Source organism: Dermochelys coriacea, chromosome 15 (assembly GCF_009764565.3).
Source record: "Dermochelys coriacea isolate rDerCor1 chromosome 15, rDerCor1.pri.v4, whole genome shotgun sequence".
Taxonomy (NCBI): Eukaryota; Metazoa; Chordata; order Testudines; family Dermochelyidae; genus Dermochelys; species Dermochelys coriacea.
The window spans coordinates 16,569-41,182 of NC_050082.1; the positions used below are offsets into that span (position 1 = coordinate 16,569).

The following is a 24,614-nucleotide window of genomic DNA, read 5'->3' on the forward strand; positions in this document are numbered from 1 at the left end:
TGTCCAGTTTGGCCAATGTACATGGCAGAGGGGCATTGCTGGCACATGATGGCATATATCACATTGGTAGATGAGCAGGTGAACGAGCCTCTGATAGTGTGGCTGATGTGATTAGGCCCTATGATGGTATCCCCTGAATAGATATGTGGACAGAGTTGGCAATATCCTCTGATATCCTCTGATATTCTTGTTAACTGCTGGAATTAGCCTACCTGCTTGTCACCATGGAAGGTTTTCCTCCTTTCCCCCCCCTGCTGTGGGTGATGGCTTATCTTAAGTGATCACTCTCCTTACAGTGTGTATGATAAACCCATTGTTTCATGTTCTCTGTGTGTGTGTATATAAATCTCTCCTCTGTTTTTTCCACCAAATGCATCCGATGAAGTGAGCTGTAGCTCACGAAAGCTTATGCTCTAATAAATTTGTTAGTCTCTAAGGTGCCACAAGTACTCCTTTTCTTTTTGCGAATACAGACTAACACGGCTGCTACTCTGAAACCTTCAATACCTGTAGTCCAGTCATGACGACTATTCCACCATGTTTCTGTTATCCCTATACTATCTGGTTTCACTTCCTGCACCATTATTTCTAGTTCCTCCATTTTGTTACCTAGGCTCCTTGCATTGGTGTACAAACATCTTCATTTTTGCTGTTTGGCCTCGCTCACATTTTGTACCCTATTAGGCACAGTCATTCTACAGCCAGTATAACCTATTAGACTAGTATCCACACCGCCCTCGCTCCTTATATACATTCTCCTACCCACGGCTGTATCCTTTCTTACTTCGTCTTCTTCCCTCTCAATGCTAAAATCTGGCGTGGAGATTACCTGGACATCTCCCAACCATCTCCCCCAGATTCCTAGTTTAAAGCTCTCTTTATCAGTTGTGCCAGCCTTGATCCTAGAAGTCTTTTTCCTTCCCTACTCAAATGAAGTCCATCCCGAGAGAACTGTCCTCTGTCCGTGAATGCCTCCCAGTGGCCGTACATCCCAAAGCACTCCTTATAGCACCACTGCCTAAGCCATCTGTTGACAGTCATAATCTTGTCACACCTTTGTTGCCCTTCTCTAGGAACAGGAAGGATCCCACTAAAGATCACCTGAGCCTCAATTTCCTTAAGCGTCTTCCCCAGCGTAGCATAATCTCCCTTAATACTTTCCAGCGAGAATGTAGCCGTATCATTTGTTCCCACATGAAGGATAATTAGGGGATTTTTTCCCACTCCCTTTAGGATCCTTTTCAACATCCCGTATCTTAGCACCCGAAAGACAGCACACCCTTCTATTCTCTGGATCAGCTCTAATTACAGGCCTGTCTATTCTTCTCAATAAAGAGTCCCCGATCACATAGACCTGCCTTTTCCTGGTGACGGTGCTATTCTCCAGTCTCTCCCCTGTTCCCTCTGGCTGCAAGTTCTTTCCATTCCTATTTTCCCTTATAATCCTCTTCAACCCATCCTGTATCCTCCTGGGGCTCATATTTGGTGTAGTGTCCCTTGACTCTTCTGCTTTTCTTATAGGACTAGCCTCTCTTCTCTTCTTCCTTACCCTTCCACCTTCAACAAGTACCTGCTGAGCCCCTTCTTCATTTTCCAACTCTGCAAACCTGTTCCTAAGCTCTATTTCTCCTTCACTAGCCCGTCTTTCCTCTGCCTGGTTCTTTTAGTCACATGCTTCCACTGACCACTTTCCTCACCCAGTCTCCCCTCAAAATTCCCCAGCCCTGCTTCCATCTGTGAGTCTGAGCTTTTCCCTTCAGATACCTCATATCTTTGCTCCATCATCTGCTCAAACCCCTTCCTAAACTCAACAAGACTTTCCACCTGCATCTCCAAACCTCGGATCTTTTCCTCCATCAGCTCTATCAGACGGCATTTCATGCAGACAAAACTCTTACCAGGTCCCCCCTCCAGGATCATGTACATACCACAGCTTCCACATCCAGTCATCCTCAATGTGTCTTCCACTACCGGAGTCACTCTCACAGCTGCCTCCGTATCTGTCATCGCCTTCCCACCTAAGTCCTGTTAATCTGGGAAACAAGCCACACCAAAAAGACCACCCCCCCCCAGCAAAAGCAAACCCCAAACAAGCACTACAATACAAACGCCCCTTACAAACTCCCCTGTTTACAGCTCTGTTTGCTAGCTCCTGTGCCGCTGCCTGACTGGCTGGCTACCAGGACCTCTAGTCAGAAAAGCCCCGAAGTCCGCGTGGCTGTAAAGGGATTAGTTTGGGCAGAACTGGGCCCTGCGTGTCCAGGCACAGCAAACAAACAACCCCTTGCCACTCGCCATTAGAAATGGCCCCCGCCTGCCTACGTACCCATCTGCATTGGGGCAGGGGAGCAGGGGGGTTAGGCACCCCCACCAAGCAGCATGTAGGGGAAGGGCCCGTGGGGGCTCATTACCTTGTGGACATGCTGCAGGCACCTTGTCAGCTGGGCGATCTCTGAATCCGTCGGTCCTGGGGAGAAAAGAAGCATGAGACCTCCATGCTGCCTCAGCCCCGTGCCTGGAAGTGGAGCAGGCACTGGGGTCGGGTCACACTGCAAAGACACCACATCCCCTGGCCTGGCATCAGCTTCCCAGGGATGAGCCCCACCCCAGCAGTTCAAGGGACCCTGCAGCGGGGAGCACCATGCTCCAAGTGTTGCATCTCTAGCCTGGCTCAGGTTGGCTTGTGGGGAGAGCAACAGGGGCTCTCGGGGGTGGGGGGGAGGTCTGGCATTGGGGAGCTGGGGTCAGGAGAGCTGCTATATCCCCCTCTCCATGCAGGAACCTCCTGCTTCTGTGTGGGATGTGGCTGGCAGCTCCCCCAAGGCTGCTCTCCTGAATGGTCCTGGAGCAGCCAGCCACAGGAACAGCACACACGAGGGGCAGGCAGCCCTACAGCCAGGGAGCAGCTGCCTCTTAGGCCTTACGGGCAGCAGGAGGATCAGGTGCTGTTCCTGGGGGGACCATGCTGGCCCTGCAAAGGGCCTGGTGGGGGTTGTTTGTAGAGTGTAAGGTCAGAAGACCATTAGATCATCTCAGCTGACTCCCCTGCATAGCACAGGCCATTAATTTTCACCCAGTTACCCCTGCCTGGAGCTCAATAACTAGTGTCTGGCTAACGTGCATCTTCCAGAAAGGCACCATCTGGTCAGGGGTTGAAGACATCCAAAGATGGAGGCTCCCCCACGTCCCATGGGAATGTAGCCACTGGAACAGTCGCCCTGCCTGGGGAAAAACTGGGCCCAATTTCCCATTGGAATGAGTCTGGACTCAGCTCCCAGCCCCTGGGTCTAATTCTGCCTTTCTCCACGTGCTCAAAGAGCCCCCTGGTACCCGTGTTGTCTCCCCGCATTGTAATCACGTCCCCTCTCAGTCGTCCTTCTGATGGAGCCTGATCGGTTCAGTTTATCTGGCTTCCACTGTCAGGCATTTTCTTCAGCCTGGGGCTCATGTTTGTGGCTCTTCTGCATCCTCTCCTGTTTCCTGTGGGGCGCACTGTGTGCCACGGCTTCCTTGGGTGGCTGTTTTGCTATTTCCGCCTGTTCCTGACCACAACACTCATCACATCTGGCCAAGAGCAGCCAGGAAGGGAGCAGCACAGTTAACGGACTGCACCTGTTTTTGCAGCCAGAGCCCCCCTAGCCCAGCCCAGCCTTTGGGAAGCCTCAGTCAGTGGAAACTGTGGGTAACCAGTTCCCACCCGCTGCCTGGGGCAGATGAATGCCACTGGGTTGAGATCACAGCCTAAGAGGGCCCAGAGCAAGGAGCAGAGACTCCTCCAGCATTTTGGCCCAGCTCTCGCTGCCCCATGGCCCTTTTGTACCAGCTATGCCAGTGTGACATGCCACCTCCTGTGCAGGGCTCCCCACGACCCGGCACAGGGCCAGGTCTGTCCCATCTCTGCAGGAGCTGGGGAAAATTGGCATGGAATGGCGCAAAGGTGGGCTAAAGAAGAGGAATGCTGGTCAAGGGGCCTGGCCGAGGTGGATCTGCACTCTTATGGGGGAGAGATGCAAACCAGCTCCCACAGCCATAAAATAGGGTAAGCCCAACCAACTGCCTTCTGTCCCTGCATGCTGCACCACCGATGAGGGTCCAGGCTCTGAAAGGTGTTGAGGCACCTCACTCCCCTTGAAATCAGCAAGAGCTGGGCACTTAACTACCTCTGAGACTCCGGACCAAACCAAGCTCAGAAAATTTAGCCAGCAATGATGATGCAGCAGCACCAGCAGAGACCCTGACTCAGTGAGACCACCTAGACTGGCTGTGCTATCATCAGCCTCCCAAGGGGGGTTAGGTACCCAGCTAGGAAGGAGGCTCCTGCATCCCATTGGCAGCCTAACAGGTTTGATCCTGGCTTTCAGCGCTCTGGTCCCTCCCAAACAAAGCGCTGCACTGCACAGGAAACCCAGGCTGTGTTAACACCGCAATGTGGGCTCCTGAGTCCCCCAAACACTTCAGGCTTTTCTTCCACCCCACCTCCTGGAGGCCCAGGAACGGCGGAGACTCTCAGCTCTCATTTTAAAAAGTGGCAAGTTTCCAGCCCTCATGGTCATGAGGCCATGCCTCAGAGGTGACCCCTGATGGCGCTGATAGCAGTAGGCCCATAAACAGAGCCCCACATTTCAATGCTCCGTAGCTCTGACGGCCAGACATGCTAGGCACTTCCCCACCCCTGGTGCATAGGAGCTGGGCCTTTGATACTCAGCGTGTCTGTGAGCTCATACCAACACACATCAAAGTAATCCAAACTTTTTCTCATCAGGCCATCACCCAAACACTTTTCTCCCAGCTCATGCTGCTTTACCCCCCACCACCATGAAGCATCAGAGAGACACTCAAAATACCTGCAATGCAGACACACAGCAACTTGACACCTGGGTTAGAGCAGAGAGAAGCAAACTTTCAGGGCCCGGGGAAGCTACCAGGACCCTGAACCAGCTAGCAGCTCTGGGACGGTTTACCTTCACACAGCAGCAGGAACTTTGTGGTTCCTCACTCCAGAGTCACATGACTGGAGACTAGCTGGGCAGCTCTATAGCCAGAAAATGGGAGAGCTTTAGAAGTCAGATTTTAACTTGGGCAGTGGGAGTCCCCTTAGGTTTAGGGGGGCAAACGCGCTTGAACTACAGCTGTACCAAGTGACTATTCCTAGACTCCTAAAGCCCTAAATCAAGGTTGGCTCGTGCACCTGTCTGGGTGCCTAACCCAAGCCCTGGGCCAGTGCAGGCTCTCCCCACTCAGTAAGATCACAGCTTTACCAAAGAGTAAAGCCACAACAAGTGAACTCTATTCACTATTGTTTAGATTTGTTGAATTCCCCAGCAAGGTCTGTCCCCAGGTGCAATGCTCTAGGCAGGTTTGCTGCAGGGTGAGGCTCCAGCAGAGTCCTAAAGCCAGCTGAGTATGAAGCTGGGACTCCAAGATGGACCAAGTACAACAACTCTCAGAGAAACTGAGCAGGGGAGGGGGCTGCAATGCTTCGGATTGCTGTCTGGTGCCCTTCTGTGGGCCTGTTCCCTGAGATGACATAGGGCCAACAGGCTGGATGTCTTCCGCTAATTGGAAAGCCAGATGTTAATACTGAAAGAGGTATGAAAACTAATGCAATCAGTAGAGCAGTTCCAGTGTTATTTATTTTGATGCTAACCTCCCCACCTGGGGAGGCGATTTCTGACTGTGGGATAAACCTATTAGCTGGATGCTCCTGATAAAGCTATCAGCAGGGAAATAGCCAAGTGCTGATATTTGAAATAATATTTAAATTTCAGAGTCAACCTCCCTTTGTGTTCAATGGAGCAGTTCACATGCCTCAGGCTGTTGTTTCAGACTGGCTGCCAACTCAGGAAGGACTCTATGTCCTTTGCTACATTCAGTTCATGTTGCTAAGGTTTCTTTTGCCAATATGAGAGACACAGCGAGGAACAGGTTACAGCTAGGCAGTGCTGCCTAGTGGATAGCTCACCAGACTGGGCCTCAGGAGAGCTAGGATCTAGACCCAGCTTTGTTACTGCCCTGCTGGGTGACCTTGGGCAAACCACTTCCCCCACTCTGTGCCTCAGTTTCCCATCAGTAAATGGGGATAATGGTACTAACCTCCTTTGTAAAGCCCTTTCAGACCTACTGATGAAAAGTCCATGTAAGAGCTGGGTATTTGGTGTGGTCCCCAACTGCAAACCTTTGTGTTGATCTTTATAACCCTGGGAGTGGGCCCAAGAAGTTCTTGCAGGCATGCACATGTAAACTGGGTTCTATTCATGCACATGAATGTTTCGTGGGATGTCGCTTTGGTTTGTTTTAATGAAAGCCGAGACGCCAAAGCACAATTCTGTGGACTATTCAGCAACGTGAATTTGCAGCAGACACAGTAAGATTATGAATTTAGACACAAGCCAGGTCTTGAAAGGTTAATGTTTTCAGTTCCATCATCCAGCTGGAGCATGTCATGGGCCAGGTAAAACTGGATAAACAGGAGCATGAGAAGGTTCTGTTGTCAAAGGATAATAGGAACAGAAAATGCACCATCCGCCCAATGTGGCCGAAGGGATATGACCCCAAGAACTGCAGCTTTAGTACCCTGGCATGGAGGGTTTGGCTTGTTGCTAGCCTGTCCCTGAAGGGCAATGTGGGTATTTCGCCTTCCCCTTCTAGAAGACAGTGAAAGGCAGCCTGGCTGAGCCCTCCAGCTGCCATAGCACTGTGTTTATGGAGGGTCACCACCCCAAGCCCTCAGCTGGCCTGTGGGCCAGGGCTATAAACGCATCCCTGAGCCAGCTCTGGGGAGCAAGGCAGTGAGGAGCCCTGCCATGGGCTGTGCGATCACCAGCTCTGTGCTGAGCGCAGGGGCCTTCAGGAACAGCACTTCCTGGGAAACAATCCCTCCAAAACCAGCCATTGGGAATTGCTGCCACTTTGGCTCTCCCTCAGTGGTGGACACCCCCCCCCCCACCAGGCTTCTCCCCTGCAGTGTCTTCACCCAGAGACACTCCCTTTTGGTCCCTTCCCCCCCATCCCCTTGGTATCTCCCTCACCAGGGGACACTACCCCTCATGCTGCCCCTTCATTACCTCTCCTCCCCCAACACCCCCCCACGCCCCGCAACCCAGCTTGGATTTCATTCCTTAGGAGCACCATGGAACAAGACTGGAGTAGGACAAAAATAGAGCTTTATTGAGGGTAAGAGCAGCCATTGTTTGGGTCTTGTGCTCCTGGCCCCGGGCAGGGCTCAGCCATTGGCATCGGCACCCCAAGTGCAACACCACAACTGGACTCTTCACCACAATGGTGCCAGACGTGACTGCTGCAACGGTGCTGGATGACCAGAGCCCAGCTGGGTGGCATTAAAGGCTGTGGAGAGGGTCTCTAAAAAGCAGTGTGCATGTTCACGTGTGCACACCTGGGAGAGTGTGTGTGAAGACAGGTTTCAGAGTAGCAGCTGTGTTAGTCTGTATCTGCAAAAAGAACAGGAGGACTTGTGGCACCTTAGAGACTAACAAATTTATTAGAGCATAAGCTTTCATGGGCTACAGCCCACTTCATCAGATGCATAGAATGGAACATATAGTTGTCCAAACTGGACTGTCTCTATGCAAAAGAATAAATGGACACAAATCTGACATCGGGAATCATAACATTCAAAAACTGGTATGAGAACACTTCAACCTCTCTGGCCACTCAGTAAAAGATTTAAGGGTGGCAATTTTGCAACAGAAAAGCTTCAAAAACAGACTCCAACGAGAAACTGCTGAGCTTGGATTAATATGCAAACTAGATACCAGTAACTCGGGTTTGAATAGAGACTGGGAGTGGCTGGGTCATTACACATATTTAATCTATTTCGCTAAGTTAAGTATCCTCAGACCTTCTTGTCAACTGTCTAAATGGGCCATCTTGATTATCACTACAAAAGTTTTTTTCTCCTGCTGATAATAGCTCATCTTAATTAATTAGCCTCTTACAGTTTGTATGGCAACTTCCACCATCTCTGTATGTGTGTGTGTGTGTGTGTATATATCTATCTATCTTCTTACTATATGTTCCATTCTAGGCATCCGATGAAGTGGGCTGTAGCCCACAAAAGCTTATGCTCTAATAAATTTGTTAGTCTCTAAGGTGCCACGAGTACTCCTGTTCTTTTTGTGTGTGTGTGGACACTGGACCCAATTTGCATCTCAGCTGGCAGCTCTGTGCTTACCAAGAAGCTACAGAGTCAGAATCTGAGGCACCCTGGGAGTCTGACGGCATCTCAAGCTCTTAGGCTGGGATCTTCATGGGGTGGGCTCTCTGGGGCAATTGCCACTGGGCCAGGAATGCAGCCTCCCTTACAGCATTTCAGGGGTTCTGCCTTGTCCCAGCCACATCCCAGAGCCAGGAAACCTGGAAGGCCAGACCGGGTGAATCAGTCATGTAAAAAGTTAACCAAACTTACGATTTCTTCTGAAGACTACAGAACCCCACCCACCGATCCTGGACACCGCGTTTCACCCAGACCAGCTTTTGAGGAGCATGATGCTGGCACCAACCCTGCCTGCAGGCTCATAGCAACAGAACGGACACTCACCCCCAACCCATGGCACTAGGCCTCTGTAACTTCCCTTAGGACAGTCTGTGGCTGTGCTCATCCGAGGGCTCCCCACAGATGGGGGACCTAGGAACCTGAACAAGGGGTAGCTCCAAACCAAGGCTGCTCCAAGGAGCTACTCTGGCCACAAGGGAGAACTGACAGACACTGGAAGGGGACTGAGCTATTCCATCCAATACAAGGTGTATACACACACACACACACACACACACACACACACACACACACACACACACACACACACCCTGACGCACATAAATGAGCAAGTCTAACACCTTCCCTCATCCATGCAGTCCCCGCCCCAACATACACCATCCAACAGAGGACAATAGTGATACACAAACACACACACAGATCTGATCTACACCATCCAACAGAGATCAGTAGCGAGAGCACAAATACACACTCTCAGAGGAGGAGGTCTGACATTTCCATCAGTAGAAAACCAGAGTACGTATACACACACACACACACACACACACACACACACACACACACACTGGGTCTGATACACATCATCCAGCGGAGGACAAGAGTGTGCACGCACACAAACGCATGCGCACGCACACACATGCACACACACTCACACAGAACACTGCAGTCTGTACTGTTCAAGGCTTGCACTGTGCCCTAGCACAGGACTCATTCTGGTTTCACCTGGCCCTGGCCCAGAGCCAGCCTGGAACCCCAGTAGCCAGCGACGAGGTCACAGTTGTGGTACAGGAACATCCCCGAGAGCGTGAGGCCAATGCCTGCGTAGCTGAGCCCGCTCAGGTGGCTGCCGAAGAGGAGGTGCGACAGCACCAGGTTTCCCACCACATTGAAGTTGCCCAGGACATGGATGGTGAGGGCAGAGGTCAGCGAGATGACACAGAAGCTGGCCAGGTTATAGAGGACAGAGCCCAGGCAGCTGAGCAGGACACAGGCCCAGAGGGCACTGCCGTAGTGCAGCATGCCCTCCCAGGCTGCCCCCACCTCCAGCACCAGAGCCGCCGTGAAGAGGATGCAGAAGCTGGGCAGGGATGTCAGGCAGAGCAAGATGACAGAGTCCAGCTTCTTGTCCTGCAGCAGGGTACCTGGAAGCAAGACAGACAGGTGAAACCTGTGCAGTGCATGCAGCAAGGGTAGTGAGGGTAGGGTTGCCAGGTGTCTGGCTTTCGATCAGAATGCCTGGTCGAAAAGGGACCCTGGCATCTCCAGTCAGCACTGCCGACCAGGCCATTAAAAGTCCGGTCAGTGGTGCTGTGGGTCTAAGGCAGGATAGTCCCTATCTGTCCTGGCACTGCACTGTGCCCCGGAAGCAGCCAGCAGGTCTGGCTCCTAGGCGGGAGGGCCAGGAGGCTCCGCATGCTGCCCCTGCTCCGAGCACTGGCTCCACGCTCCCACTGGCTGGGAACCATGGCCAATGGGAGCTGCAGGGGTGGTGCCTGTGTGTGAGATCAGTGCACAGAGCCTCCTGGCTCCCCTGCCTAGGAGCCGGACTTGCTGGCCACTTCCAGGGTGCAGCGCGGTGCCAGGACAGGTAGGGAGCCTGCCTTAGCCCCACTGCACCACTGACCGGGAGCCGCCTGAGGTAAGCCCCCACCCCAACCTGCAGCCCCAACCCCCTGCCCCAGCTCTGAGCCTCCCGCAAACCTGGAGCCCCCTCCTGAATCCCAAATCCCTCATCCCCGGCCCCACCCCCAAGCCTGCACCCCCAGCTGTAGCCCTCCCCCCCGCATTCCAACCTCCTGCCCCATACCAGTGAAAGTGAGTGAGGGTGGGGGAGAGCGAGCCACCCAAGGGAGAGGGAATGTAGTGAGCAGGGGTGGGGCCTTGGGGAAGGGGTGGGGCATAGGGCAGCGCTAGGGTGTTCAGTTTTGTGCAATTCAAAATTTGGCAACCCTAAGCGAGGCGGTGAGTGAGGGACGCCACCGCCAGGGCAGAAGGACCCTGGCAGAGGAGACTGCCCCAGGAGCAGGGAGCCCCTGGCCTTCAGGCCCATCCCAGTGGGGTGGTCAGACTAAAGAACACAAGCAATGGAGACTTGGTACCAGCTCAGGTCTATATCAGGACCTACATCCCTCCCTGCCCACAGCATCCCATAGACACTTCACACACGGTCAGACCCACACCCATACATCACACACATATTCATCTCATAATGCATCACACAGACACACAATCAACAACCCATGCATGACACTACCCACATCACACTACACACACACAGCTAGCTACACCCGTACATCCACTTGCACAGATACGCATGCATTCCTATCAGCTCACGCTGCAATTCACATCAAACACACTCACAACACAATCACATACACTAGCCTCAGGCCCCTACACACATGCCTGCATGCACACACGCACAAAGACACAAACATGTATAACGCCAACAGACCCCGGTCCATGGGCGGGATCAAACCAGGGACCTCTGGAGCTTAGTTCATGAGCCTCTACAGCAGCGGTGGGCAAACTTTTTGGCCCGAGGACTACATCAGGGTGGGGAAATTGCATGCAGGGTCATGGAGATAGGGCTGGGGCAGGGGGTTGGCGTGCAGGAGGGCTGCAGGGTGTACAAAGAGGCTCAGGGTAGGGGGTTGGGGTGCAGGCAGGGGGCTCAGGACAGGGAGTTGGTGCAGGAGAGGTGCAGGGTGCAGCAGGGGATTGGGGTGCAGGCAGAGGGCTCAGGGCAGGGAGTTGGGGTGTAAGGTGCAGGAGGGGTTCGGACTCCAGCCCGGCGCTGCTTACCTGGATAATCTCCGGAGCATCAGCAGCATGCACCGGGACCCTGGCCCTGCTGGTTCCCCATTCCCGGCCAATGGGAGCTTTGGAGGAGGTACCCACAGGCAAGAGCAGCATGCGGTGCCCTCTGCCCCCGCTCCTCCAGGGGCCGCAGGGACATGGTGCCGGCCACTTCCCAGAGCGGCGCAGGGCTCGTGGCACCACGGGGGTGGCAGTCCTGTGGGCCAGATCCAAATCCCTGAGGGGCTGGATCCAGCCTGTGGGCCATAGTTTGCCCACCCCTGCTCTACAGCATGAGCTAAAAGCCATCTGGCTGGGGTTGGGGCAGAAAAAGCCAAAAGCCAATTGGCTGTTAGCTAAGGCCGTAGAGCACACTCATTTAACTCTCTCTCTCTAAGTGGTCTCAGTGCCACTAGATGGGACAGAACACCACACCCAGAAGGTGTGTGGGTTACACATGTGCACACACACAGAGCAGGCCCAGCTGGATTACACACACACACACACACACACGTTCAAGGGCTCAGGAACCACAACTGGGGTCAGATTTCCAAGCCTGCTCAGTTCCCAACAGCCCTGCTGGGGTCATGGCCAGATGGGCTGAAATTTTGGAAACACAGGCTCATGCTGTCCGGCCACAATCCACAACATTCAATCCACCCACATCCCCTTGTTAAGTCAACACCCCAGCTGCCTGTGCCAATGATGGTTAACTGCCACCTGTGGTACCTCTACCCCATCCCCAGTGCTGCCCTTGGGGGAGCCGTTCTGTCCTGGGGAGACCAGCCAGGGAAGAGGGGGATGCAGCAAGAGAGACCTGGGCTCTCCTACTCTCAGTCTGTGGTGAAGGGGGTTAAGGAACATTAAAGAGTTGGTGTAACGGGAACATGGAAATGACGGGCAGTCCAGTGAGTCAGCCCTTTCATGCCTCTGCTGCCTGAGATAACAATGTAAATATAGAAACTGAATGGAGAGGGCGGGGAGGGGAGCCAGAGGTCTCAGGAGATTTCAGAGCCAGGAGGATTGGGAGGTCTCTGGGGGCACTGGGAGCCCTCTGATGGGGGAATAGAAGATGTGGCGCAATTGGGAGGCCTCTGGGGAGGAGGGGAAGATCCTGGGGAAGGATCAAGGCGGGGAAGCCCTTGCCTGGGGGATGCAATCTCTCTGACACAGAACGGTATCAGAGGATGCTCACTCTTCACTAGGTCCTCCCCTGCCTCCCCCCCTCCCCGCCCTCCGGCTCCCCCAGGCGCTTTGAGTGAATAACCTGTAAAAGCCCTCCTGATTTTCCAACTATTTCCACAGAGTGGGATTCCAAAGCATTTGGCAGAATTCCCCCTGTTCCGCAGCGCCTGGAACATGCACCTCGCCCTGTCCTGCTGCAACATGCCCTCAGCAGCACTAGGTCCAGTGTCTGCTCACACTGACACAGCACGTTCAGTGCACGGGGATGCAGTTCCCCCCAGGCGGGCGAGCAATGCAGCCGGAATCGCAGTCACTTTCCCAACCTGAAACAGACACTTGCTGCCCTGGAGCCAGAGCCCTTCGTGGGGCCGCAATTCTTTGCCGCTTTCCTTGGGGAGTTACCTGTGTCCTGAGCCCAGCTGTCAAGACCGATTCCCCACTCTGGCACCTTGAGTGCAGAAGGTGGGGGCTCGTATAGATTCTAAAAATTAATACTGGCCACTCCAGGCTGGTATTAAACTTCCAAGGTTACGGTTTTTCTCTGACCTTGAATGGGTAGATGCTGCCACTATCCAAGTGCAACAAACGTCCCCCCGCTTTTGAGAACCCAGGAAGAACACTTGGGAATTCCTTCCTGTGGGGTACCCTCAAGCCCTGTCATCTCCCCTCCAGGAAAGAGCTGACAAAGAAAACAAAGGAAATCAGCTGTTGCCACCAGCTAATTAAACAACATGTGTACAAACCTTTTAGGACACACAAAAAAACCCCAATCCTGTTCTTAAAAAAGGTAAATTTTATTAAAAACAAAAAAGAAAATACATCTGGAACTTAGGCTTTTGCTAGATTTTTAAAAACCCACTTACAAAAATTAAACATCAAGAATAACCTTCTTGAAGTCCAGCTTAATGGTTACAAGCAAAACAAAAGCATTTGGGGGTTAGCACAGAGGAGTCCACAAGCCAATAAGAAATAAAATAAATAAGCCTAATCGCGTCTTCCTAAACATTCCTTGATTTACTTACATATCTGGGGGTTCCAAATAAGTAGTCTCTAGGTATGATCTGAGGACTTTCATACCTGGCTTAAAGCTTCCTACTAAGACTAGTTCAGCCCGTTCCTGCTCTGTGTCTCCTCTCTCTGGAGAGCAACAACAGACAAAGGGGAAGTTTTTTCACAATTTTAAAAAGTTCTAGTCCTCCCATTGGCTCTTTTGGTCAGGTGCCAACTCCCTTCCTTTTACCTATGGGCTTTTTTTAACTCTTTACAGGTAAAGTAAGTAGGGAACAGCTACTAACAGGGATTTTATAGCTAACTGGCTGGCTGGGTGTCCATAAAAGCGAACTGCCCCCACCCCCTTCATTTTTCACACCAGCGAATTGGGTAAGGGGAACAGTGGGAACAAAAGAGAAAAATGGGAGGAGAAGCGACAGTGAGCAAAAGAGAGAGGGGAGAAGGGGGCACCCCTTAAAGCGAGCACTGTCCTGGGGGCAGGCCTGGGATAGAACACACACAGTCCCCTGGAATAACAGAACCTGAGACCTTTTCCCCAGAGTCTCAGTAACTGTGATGATCTCCCTTGCCCCACAGCCAAAATCAAGGGATGAGTGGTTGGTAAATTGCAGCTCCCCCTTGCAAACCAGTCAGGGTGTGGGGTTTGTTGACTAAAACTACCAAGGCCACATTGCTTAATATTTGAGGTGTGAGCTCTCATTCTGATTGCAAATCCTTTGGAGGCGGGGCCTGTTTCTGTGTTGTGTCTGTACAGTACCTGGCACAATGGGGCCCTGGGCCATGACTGGGCCTTAAAGGTGAAGTGGGATGATGTTTTATAAAAACTAATAGTTTTAAGAACCAGATCCTACACGCAATGGTAATACAGATAATGAATGATAACTGGGGTGCGGCTCATTAGCCAGGGGTTTGGTTGGGGTGCTAGGAGCTTTTGGCAGCTCTGATTTTCTCTCTGGAGTTAGGGCTGCGAAAGGGGTCCCATGTAGAACCCCACCCTCCAATCCACTCAAGCAGCAGGGCTTCCCTTTGGGGACTCGGGGAGCAGGATGTAACTTTGGAGCTCAGAGCCACGCTCTAACCACTAGGCCTCACACCAGGACATGTCTGGGCCCGTGTGTGACTAAACTGTTGTCCTGATAAGAGCGGGAACAATCCCTGAAGGGCAGGATGGGGCTGGAGCGAGATGGAAACGTTCCCTTTGGAACTGACGAACAAACAGTGGCATCTGCCCCCTGCTTGCTGCCAAGGACATTTCGGCCCAAGAGGCCCCAGGGAGGATGGTGCATGATGGGCTGTTTGTGCTCTCACACCGCCTCTTGAAGCAGCAGGGCCAGCAGCGTCCCTTCAAAGGTAGTGGGAAGGAAAGGCCTGTCTCAGGCGATCAGCAATGGGCTGCAGAGTCCTTCACTGCAGGTCACAAGCTCAAGCCCAGCCCTGGCTGACACCATCTGCTGTTGGATGAGAGGAGTTTGGGAGGGAGGGGGTGTCTCATGGCAGCCCCTGGTGGAGAGGAGTCCATGATGCAGTCAGCCCTGTGTTGTCCAAGAGGCTGAGGACTGAGTGGGGTGGGGAGCTAAGGAGATTCCCCCAGTTGTGGGGGGGATGTTGGCAGGGGACGGGGGGGGGGGGGGAGGGAGCTGGGCACTGCACCAATGCTACACACTATGTGGGATTTCAGTCTCCAGCACTAAATCCCCTTTTACACTAACTAGCACCCAAAGGGACCCCTGCAGCAACCAGAAGAAGGGTAAGGCCATGCTCATTATTATTCATATTACCCTAGCACCCAGGAACCCCCTGCGTGGCCTGGCACTCCACTGTGCTAGGCGCTGTACATTGTTGATTGGGCATATTACGGTAGTACCCAGGAGCCCTCATTGCGCCAGTTGCTGCACAGACACAGACCAGAAAGATGGTCCCATTAGGATCATTAATGCCATTTCAGTAGCACTTTTCCTCCAGGAGGATCCCAGAGTCACTTGCAGATGCTGATACACCAGCCACCTCTGGGCTAAAGCACAGCCACTGCTCGCAGCACTACACAGCCTTCTAGGACAGGAAGTGCTCCATCTGGCTGAATTTAGGTGACTGGAGGTAATTCCCAGAGCTGGAATTTGGCCAGGATGCTGGGGCTTGAAGATCCCCCAGCCAGAGTACAATGACCAGAGGAGGTGGAATCCTGGCCTCAGGATGACTAAGAGGAATGGGGTGAGATGTATAGGGGGTCACTTACTTTGCTGTAAGGACTTTAATCCACGGAGGAAGGTAGCAGCGAAGAGGAAGCAGCAGCCAGCCTGGTCGAAGTGCACCTCCCCGATGATGCTGAAGGAGGCACCCAAGCAGATGGGCCCCATGGCGACGTACTGCAGCAGGTGGTGGCGCTGGCCCAGCAGCACCTTGGACAGCATTAGGGTGAAGAGGGGCGTCGTGGTGTACACCATCTGGGCAAAGTCCAGCTGCACGTAGTTGAGGCCCAGGTTTCCGAAGGCCACGCTGGCGCAGAAGGTCAAGCTCAGCAGGTAGACTCTGGCCTTAGTGCTGGTACCCAGGGCCACGCCCCCCTCCCCGCATGCCCGCAGTCTGGCCAGTGGGTAGCCCACCAGCACGGCCGTGAGCATGTGCAGGGATGACAGCAGCATGGGGTACTGGAAATTGTGGATGGCGAAGATCCACTTGTTGAGGCTGGACATGGTGGTGCCAGTGGCCAGCCAGACAAACACGGTGAGCAGGAGTGGCAGAGCATGCACAGGCGGCCCAGGGTCTGGCTTCCAGGGGTGACGTGCCCAGCCTCCATCAGGAGAGTTCATTCCTGCTTCATCTCTGTGGCAGGAGGACAGACACATTTTGGAGGGCGGCTCAGCTCCTGGCCCAGCATGAGGAGAGGCTGGTCCCTTCCCAACCTGCCTGGGGGCTTGATGCTGGGGGTGCAGAGAAGAGAGGCAAGCTCCTTGGGGTTCTACCCCAGTGCCCATGGGTGCAGCAAGGTCTTGCCTTTCAGCACTCTCCCACTGCACAGCCCATGATGCTCTCTCAAATGCCCCAGCTGGCTGCAGTGAGTGGTAGTTTTGTAGCTTCTCCTCCTGTTTCCTGCCTTGGGGTACCAGCCCAGTCACTCCCGGTGACTCATCGGTTGGTTGAGTGTCCAGCTCTGCAACCTGAGCATCCAGACGCTGCCCGTAGGATTCCCCGGGGGAGAAGAGCTGGGGTTGGAAGATGGCAGGGAGGCAGAGCTGGAAAAAGCCTGATTACTGTTGGAGACAAGCTGCAATGGCAGATTGAGGCTCCACGGTCACGCCCGGCTGCGAGTCATCATCCCTGCCCTGGAGCTGGTTAAGTGAGTAGAGATGCTGCAAGCCCTCTGCAGCAGGAAGTGCCTGCTCTCACTCTCGCCTGTCAGGCTGCGGCTGCAAGGTGCCAAGGCCATCTGCAAACCAATCCCAGCTGGTGCCCAGGAGCAAGCAGAAAGTGTGTGTGCGGAGGGGGGGGGGTTGTGCAAGGCTCCTCCCCAGCAGGGCCGCAGGGGAGGGGGACTTGCAACAACAACAGTCATCTGTGCGTGCACGCGAGTTGGTAAGATGAACACGGCCAGACAGCTGGGGCCCTGCCCAGGCCTGCTCAGAGCCAGTCGCCAGCTGCTTCCCACCGCCACAGGGAGGGGGGCGAGGGGGGCACAGATTGTAACCAAAAAAACAACGTCCTAAACATCAATGGTCTCCATAGAAACACAGGAGCTGTTGTGAGGCTGCGTCAGGGTCCCAGGCTGAGTCACTGCAGGAAACTGACTCACTGCGCTGGGAGGAGAACCCCGGCTGGCAGCATGAGGGATCCTTAGTCTGAATGCTGGGCTGGGAGCCAGGAACTCTGCATGGAAACAGGCTCAAGGGAAAGCCAGGGGAGCTACCCGGGCAATGAGAAATAGGGGCTGAGAATGGCAGAGCCGGGGGAGGGGGGAATCAGACATTGTCAGAAGCCTTACAGCAGCAGAGCGTATTCAGGTAGGGGAAAAGGAACAAGCTGGACCAGTGTAAGGCTCCTGGTGTAACTGTGTCCACACTAGCATGCTTGTACTGCGTTTGTTCTACCCCAAGAAAAATCACACCCTATCCAAAATAGCTCTGTGGATATCAGATGTGTGGGGACCAGGCCTTCTTCACCAGGGTCCCAGGCACCAGATCAGAATCACTCCTCAGTTATTCAGTTTCTTTAGGGATGTCTAGTACACTAGGGCCTAGAGGTCCCAGAACTAAACCCCAATGTGCTAGTGCTGTGCAGCCAGAGGGAGGGGCAGGCCCTGAGGACATCTCCAAGAGCTCCCAATCTCAACAGACAATGGACCCAGTAGGTGGGGGCAGAGCTGGGAATAGAATGCAGGTCTCCTGGCTCCCAGTCAGTGCACTGTCCACTAGGCTTCATTGCTTCATGGAACACAGAAAGTGCCAGACTGGATCAGAGCTAGCACCAGCATCCTGTTGACAGTGGCCAGCATCATGTGCTGCAAAGGAAGGTGTCTGAGCCCCACCGTAGCAGATGGGGGATAGTCTGCCAGACTGCCCCCACATTAGGTCTCACCCTAGTGCATGCCCTGAAGCAGAAGATTTATTACCCCGCCCACAATGTAGCTCAGCAATAATGATGGTAACTCTGGATATTCTTGTGGCACCTTAGAGACTAACAAATTTATTAGAGCATAAGCTTTCGTGAGCTACAGCTCACTTCACGAAAGCTTATGCTCTAATAAATTTGTTAGTCTCTAAGGTGCCACAAGTACTCCTTTTCTTTTTGCGAATACAGACTAACACGGCTGCTACTCTGAAATCTGGGTATTCTTGTTATCCCTATAAATCAGGGATGGGAAACGCAAGGCCACATCCAGCTTGCCAGAACATGTGATTTGACTGGCCTGCCAGAGGAGACAATGACAGAATGAGGGAGGGGGTGAGCTGAGCGGCTCTTCCAGTGCGGAGCAGAGTATAGCAAAATGGGATGAGAGGCGGCTTTTCCCACTGCCTGGTGGAGGAGAAGATGTTGCACCCTGGAACCTGCTGGAGCATGGGTAGGAGATGGCAGTTCCCTGGTTTCAGCAGGCCCACTCCAGGATGACCCTGGTGGGTTAACAAAGAGGGGAGCAGGTACTGGGGCAGGGGTGGTGTCTGGGGGTGGAGGCTCATCTCCCTTCTGGGAGATTATGGAGCTAAATGTGGGCAGGCACGGGTGTGAGCCACAGCATGGAACGGAGGTTTCAGGGCAGAACTCGCTGTCCTGGCACATGTTCTTGCAGCATCCCAGGACAGCAAGGGCCACTTCTTCCTTCACCAAAACAGCCTGCCAGAGGGGTCAGTGGATTTTGTGGCTCTCTACTACCCTAAAGTTGCCCATCCCTGATAGAAATGCCCAATCCTTTTTCAAATCTTGCTAAATTTGTGACCTCACTGATACCATGGGCAGGGAGTTCCACAATTTAACCACCCATTGTGTGAAAAAAGCATTCCCTTTGAAGTTCCTACCTGTGACGGTCTTATCCACAGTTGGACTGACTGCCTCAGTTTCCCCATTCGGGCCAGCTCACTGTCTCACAGTTTGGTGGCCCCCTGGCTCCTGGCCCTTCCATCTCTCTAACTGGAGGTACTGATTCAAGTGCTTCTCAGTGATTTATCCCTCCACCCAAACCACAAAGTCTCAGGTAAACAAAAAGACCAACAAAACAGACATTCAGCAATTGTGTTGGCTCTTCCCTGTTATTGTTATTAGGTATTTGTATTGCAGTGGTACCCAGGAGCCCTGCTCACAGTCCAGGACCCCCTTGTGCTGGGTGCTGTACAGACACAGAGCGAAACGAGGGCCTATGCCCCAAGGAGCTCATAATCACAGTCAGTCAGGGCCACTCCATATCCTCCCCCTCCCTGGGCAATAGCTCCTCTTCGAGCCCCCTCCTGGGCACAGTGGCCCATTTTCCCTCATGGCACAAGACAATACAAAGGGGATTTCCTCCCACCCTGGATACAAGTCCCAAGCTTGACCCTTAAGAAAGTGTGCCAGCTCCTGTCCACACCCACTTGCACTGCCCTGTGCAGGCTACTTCCTTCTAGAGATACCCTTCCCTAGGGCCTCCAGATCCCCTCAGACACTGCTATGGGCCCTGCCCATCCCCCTCATCCCCCAGCTCTTTCCCTCTGAGACGGGGAGCTGAGCCGGGGAACTCCATCAGTCCCACCCCATGCCTCTTTGGAGAGATCTCCTCCAAGTCCTGGTCTTCCTCTTCCTCACCCCTTCCCTTCCCACTGAGCAGGCTCATTCTTCTAGGAAGCACTGACCCAACCACTAGCCCAAGCCCAACACCAGGGGTGCAGATAACTAGGTTCCCCTTAAAGGGTCAGACCACCCCCTAACACCTCACTGCAATGTCATTGTTCTGTATAATGAAACAGGAAGAAGAGAAGATCCTGCTCTCCCTGCTCTGTCCCATTTGTTACTGGGGGAACTTACATTCTTCTGGAGGCTTTCACTTGCTTCATAAGAACAGCCATACTGGGTCAGACCAAAGGTCCATCTAGCCCAGCATCCTGTCTTCCCACAGTGGCCAATGCCAGGTGCCCCAGAGGGAGTGAACAGAAAATTCTATCTACCCCTTTCTTAATGATTCCCAACTTTCTGTATGATTTTTTGACCACCAGGCCTGATGTTCTTGGTTTGAAATCAGAGTTCCCTCCTCCCAGGTGGGCGACCTGCCCCGGCCGATGAGCTCCCCCTGCCCAAGAGAGGTGCAGTGACTTACCCTGAGCACTCTGCAGGACAGTAACAGAATGCAGGTCCTGAGTTCCACTCCAACCCTCGCCACTATGCCATGCCACCTCCCCTCCAATGGAGTCATTTCCAGGGCCAAACTAAAGCAGGATTTGGCTTACAGGGCATTTCAGCATCTGGGGGAGGAAAACGCCTAGAGGAGACCAGCGAGGGGGGTTGCATTTGTCTCACTCATGGCTCCTTGAGGTACAAAGAAGCTGTCACAAATCCAAAGCCTGAGGGTCCAGTTTGAGCCCAGCACTGCAATGGTGCTCTGCTGAGTACTTACAATACAGGCCCAGGCAGAACAGAAATCCCAAGCTTTGTCTCTAGCCCATTGCTGACAAACCCACAGACAAAGGGAGCTTTTCATTGGATTCGGAGCAACAAAACCTTCTCCTTCAGAGACAAGACCCCAACGTGTCCTGCCAGACACCATGCGTTGCCATCTCACACAAGGGGAGCAGTTATCTTTGAAAACTCGTGGCGAACGGGGGAAGTCCCGGATGACTGGAAAAAGGCTAATGTAGTGCCCATCTTTAAAAAAGGGAAGAAGGAGGATCCTGGGAACTACAGGCCGGTCAGCCTCACCTCAGTCCCTGGAAAAATCATGGAGCAGGTCCTCAAAGAATCAATCCTGAAGCACTTAGAGGAGAGGAAAGTGATCAGGAACAGTCAGCATGGATTCACCAAGGGAAGGTCATGCCTGACTAATCTAATCGCCTTTTATGATGAGATTACTGGTTCTGTGGATGAAGGGAAAGCAGTGGATGTATTGTTTCTTGACTTTAGCAAAGCTTTTGACACGGTCTCCCACAGCATTCTTGTCAGCAAGTTAAGGAAGTATGGGCTGGATGAATGCACTATAAGGTGGGTAGAAAGCTGGCTAGATTGTCGGGCTCAACGGGTAGTGATCAATGGCTCCATGTCTAGTTGGCAGCCGGTGTCAAGTGGAGTGCCCCAGGGGTCGGTCCTGGGGCCCGTTTTGTTCAATATCTTCATAAATGATCTGGAGGATGGTGTGGATTGCACTCTCAGCAAATTTGCGGATGATACTAAACTGGGAGGAGTGGTAGATACGCTGGAGGGGAGGGATAGGATACAGAAGGACCTAGACAAATTGGAAGATTGGGCCAAAAGAAATCTAATGAGGTTCAATAAGGATAAGTGCAGGGTCCTGCACTTAGGATGGAAGAATCCAATGCACCGCTACAGACTAGGGACCGAATGGCTCGGCAGCAGTTCTGCGGAAAAGGACCTAGGGGTGACAGTGGACGAGAAGCTGGATATGAGTCAGCAGTGTGCCCTTGTTGCCAAGAAGGCCAATGGCATTTTGGGATGTATAAGTAGGGGCATAGCGAGCAGATCGAGGGACGTGATCGTTCCCCTCTATTCGACACTGGTGAGGCCTCATCTGGAGTACTGTGTCCAGTTTTGGGCCCCACACTACAAGAAGGATGTGGATAAATTGGAAAGAGTACAGCGAAGGGCAACAAAAATGATTAGGGGTCTAGAGCACATGACTTATGAGGAGAGGCTGAGGGAGCTGGGATTGTTTAGTCTGCAGAAGAGAAGAATGAGGGGGGATTTGATAGCTGCTTTCAACTACCTGAAAGGGGGTTTCAAAGAGGATGGCTCTAGACTGTTCTCAATGGTAGCAGATGACAGAACGAGGAGTAATGGTCTCAAGTTGCAATGGGGGAGGTTTAGATTGGATATTAGGAAAAACTTTTTCACTAAGAGGGTGGTGAAACACTGGAATGCGTTACCTAGGGAGGTGGTAGAATCTCCTTCCTTAGAGGTTTTTAAGGTCAGGCTTGACAAAGCCCTGGCTAGGATGATTTAACTGGGACTTGGTCCTGCTTTGAGCAGGGGGTTGGACTAGATGACCTTCTGGGGTCCCTTCCAACCCTGATATTCTATGATTCTATGATTCTATGACCCATTCACTGCAGCCCACTCCATGAAGTATGTGACCAGAGCACCGGAAGAGAAGCAGCGGGTGCTTTGATGGTGCCTCATGTCCAGGGATTAGGGTGCCCCAGCAATTCATATGTAAGCCGCAGGGCCAGCAGGACACACTGAACCCTGACCCTGGTGCTCCCACTGGCACCTGACAGAAGGGTCACATAAAAGCGAGGCCTGGACCCAGTTGGTGGTAAAAGGTGGTAAAATGCCAGTGCCCCAGGCATCAAACCCAACATTATGATGTCCAAAGTGCTGACCCCCGGCTCCCTGCCAAGGACTCAGTACTGACCGAGGTACTGTGCTCCACTCGGGTTTGCTGCCACCACACCTGGTAGGGCCAAGATCTGGAAATGTGACAACTGCATGCAAATGAGTCAATGCCCTGGTCTGCATATTGCAGAATATGCATTCTCTTGTTGGCACCCAGCTGCATATCTGTGATACAAAGGCACGATCCTACCTTTCAGTGCCATGGAGCAGGTGAGAGGGGGGCCGCACCAAGAGAAATGGGGCCAGCTCTGTGTGCTAACCGAACAATGCACATGGAGTACAGAGGTCTGGGGAAGAAGACACAAGCAATTTCAAACAACATACCAGGCTGTTGGGAGCATGTGCAGTGGGGAGAGGCATTGGCCCCAGAGCCTGCAGGGATCGGCTTTGCCCTCAGCCCTGGTAACCGCATTCCCCAGGCAAGTGCCCAGGGCCAGAGAGCCTCGCAGGGACGCCGACCACTGCAGCATTCTGTGTCTGTACCCAAGCAGTGCCTGACCATCTTCATCTGTTCTTGCTGTTGCCCCGCTGTGAACTGCATCCACCAATTCACTAAGCCAGCTGGCCCTCAGCATGGGGCTCCTGGCCCACTAGCGCTGCTCTGCTGGGTGGCACATGCTGTTCCTCAGTGCCAGGGCTGCCTAGCAAGTGGGGCTTTCTCTAGCCTGTTTTTCTTTGGTGTCCTGTTGTGACCAGCTTTCCCTGCAGTGCCAAGCCCCTGCCCCATCTCCGCCGGGGCTCACGACCCTTATGCTGTTGTGTTCATTTCCCTCTGGGCAGAAGATATGGCCCTGGGTATGCACCAGCCTTGGAGGGCAACTTTCCACTGGCACACTTCTGTGGCCAGTGCAGGGGCCTGTGCGGGGAGTTGTTCAAGGTAACAAAAGTCCAGCTCAGCCTGTCAGATAAAATTACTTAGGGAAGCCAGTACAAGCTGAAGACAAATAGACGGATACAAACTGGATTTGTTTGGGGTTAAGAGCTGTGATAAGGGGCTTCAAGGCTCCTGGGAAGGGCATGGGTTGGCATGGCAACAGGATGAAAGAGCATAGAAACAGGTTACAGTTGAAATCAGTGAAATGTGTTCTGTCTGGTTGTTAATGGAGTGAGGTTGCCCCGCCCCTTGGACACTGTTTGATTGGCATGAGGCTGCCCCATCCCTCGGACACTGTTTATTCCGAGGGTCAGAGGGATCCCCAAGGGGGGCATGAGGACTGAAAGGAGCGAGTTTCACCGTCAAGGCTGCCTCCCCACCCTCCAGGTAGCCATCATGACACTGTTAGGCCTTTGTCATCCTGATCCTGAGACAGGTCCAGGCCAGACAGAGCAAACCAACAGCATCGTGCTTTCTGCCGCCCAAACAGCACCTGAACTGTGAGACACGGGTTCCTGCTCTCCCCTGCTTCCCTGGGCGTCCTTTTCCTTCCCCACCTCAATGCTTCCCTCTTTTGCCTCTGCCTAATTAGAATCAGGCATAGCCAGCCAAGACAGCATCTTGTGCAATGCTGCTGTGAGCCCGGACCAGAGAGGCAGCTACAGGCAATTCTCTAAACAGGGAGATGCCGGTTCAAATTGCAGGGTCTCAGTGCAGCTGATCAGACCCCACGCTGGGCATGTGTGTCTCCAGCAGTGAGAGTTAGCACCAGTGACAGATGCTGCATTTTCTATCTTCACTGTTCTTTTCTGTCCCCTTTTGCACTTGTGTCATTTCGTCTTCAAGGCAACAGGCTCAGATGCCAATAACAACAGCTCCAGCCATCTTAACTAACTTTCTCTTCTGTCCCAAAGGATAGTTAACACCATCTAGACTGCAAAAACTCACAACAGCTAAAGGGAAAGAGAGTAACAGCTTTGGTTACAATAAAGGCCTTAATGCTTTTCATTTCAAATGCTTGAATCAATTTTCCTTCTTTTTCCTGTCTCTTCCCTTTTATAGAGCTCTTTCGTGGTGGTTTTTACAATGGGAATCGCCAGCGATAACTTGTTACCAAACCCTGGACCACAATGAACAAGAGTTTTACTAACATCTTGTCCCTTACTGGGCCTGAGACCTCCTGTTCTCAGCAAAGAGCTAGAAGAGGGATGGCTAGCA

The 24,614-nt window shown here is 53.0% G+C and overlaps 1 protein-coding gene across 1 annotated transcript; it reads right to left on the reverse strand.

Annotated features, from left to right (window-relative positions):
• Positions 1–7,146: 7,146 nt before the first annotated feature.
• On the reverse strand, positions 7,147–17,135 carry SLC35E4 (solute carrier family 35 member E4). Its single transcript, XM_038374060.2, has 2 exons — positions 15,738–17,135; positions 7,147–9,654 (listed from the first exon to the last, which is right to left on the reverse strand). The coding sequence occupies exons 1-2, from the start codon at positions 16,474–16,476 to the stop codon at positions 9,221–9,223; spliced, it is 1,173 nt and encodes a 390-aa protein (XP_038229988.1). The 5' UTR covers positions 16,477–17,135; the 3' UTR covers positions 7,147–9,220.
• Positions 17,136–24,614: the final 7,479 nt, after the last annotated feature.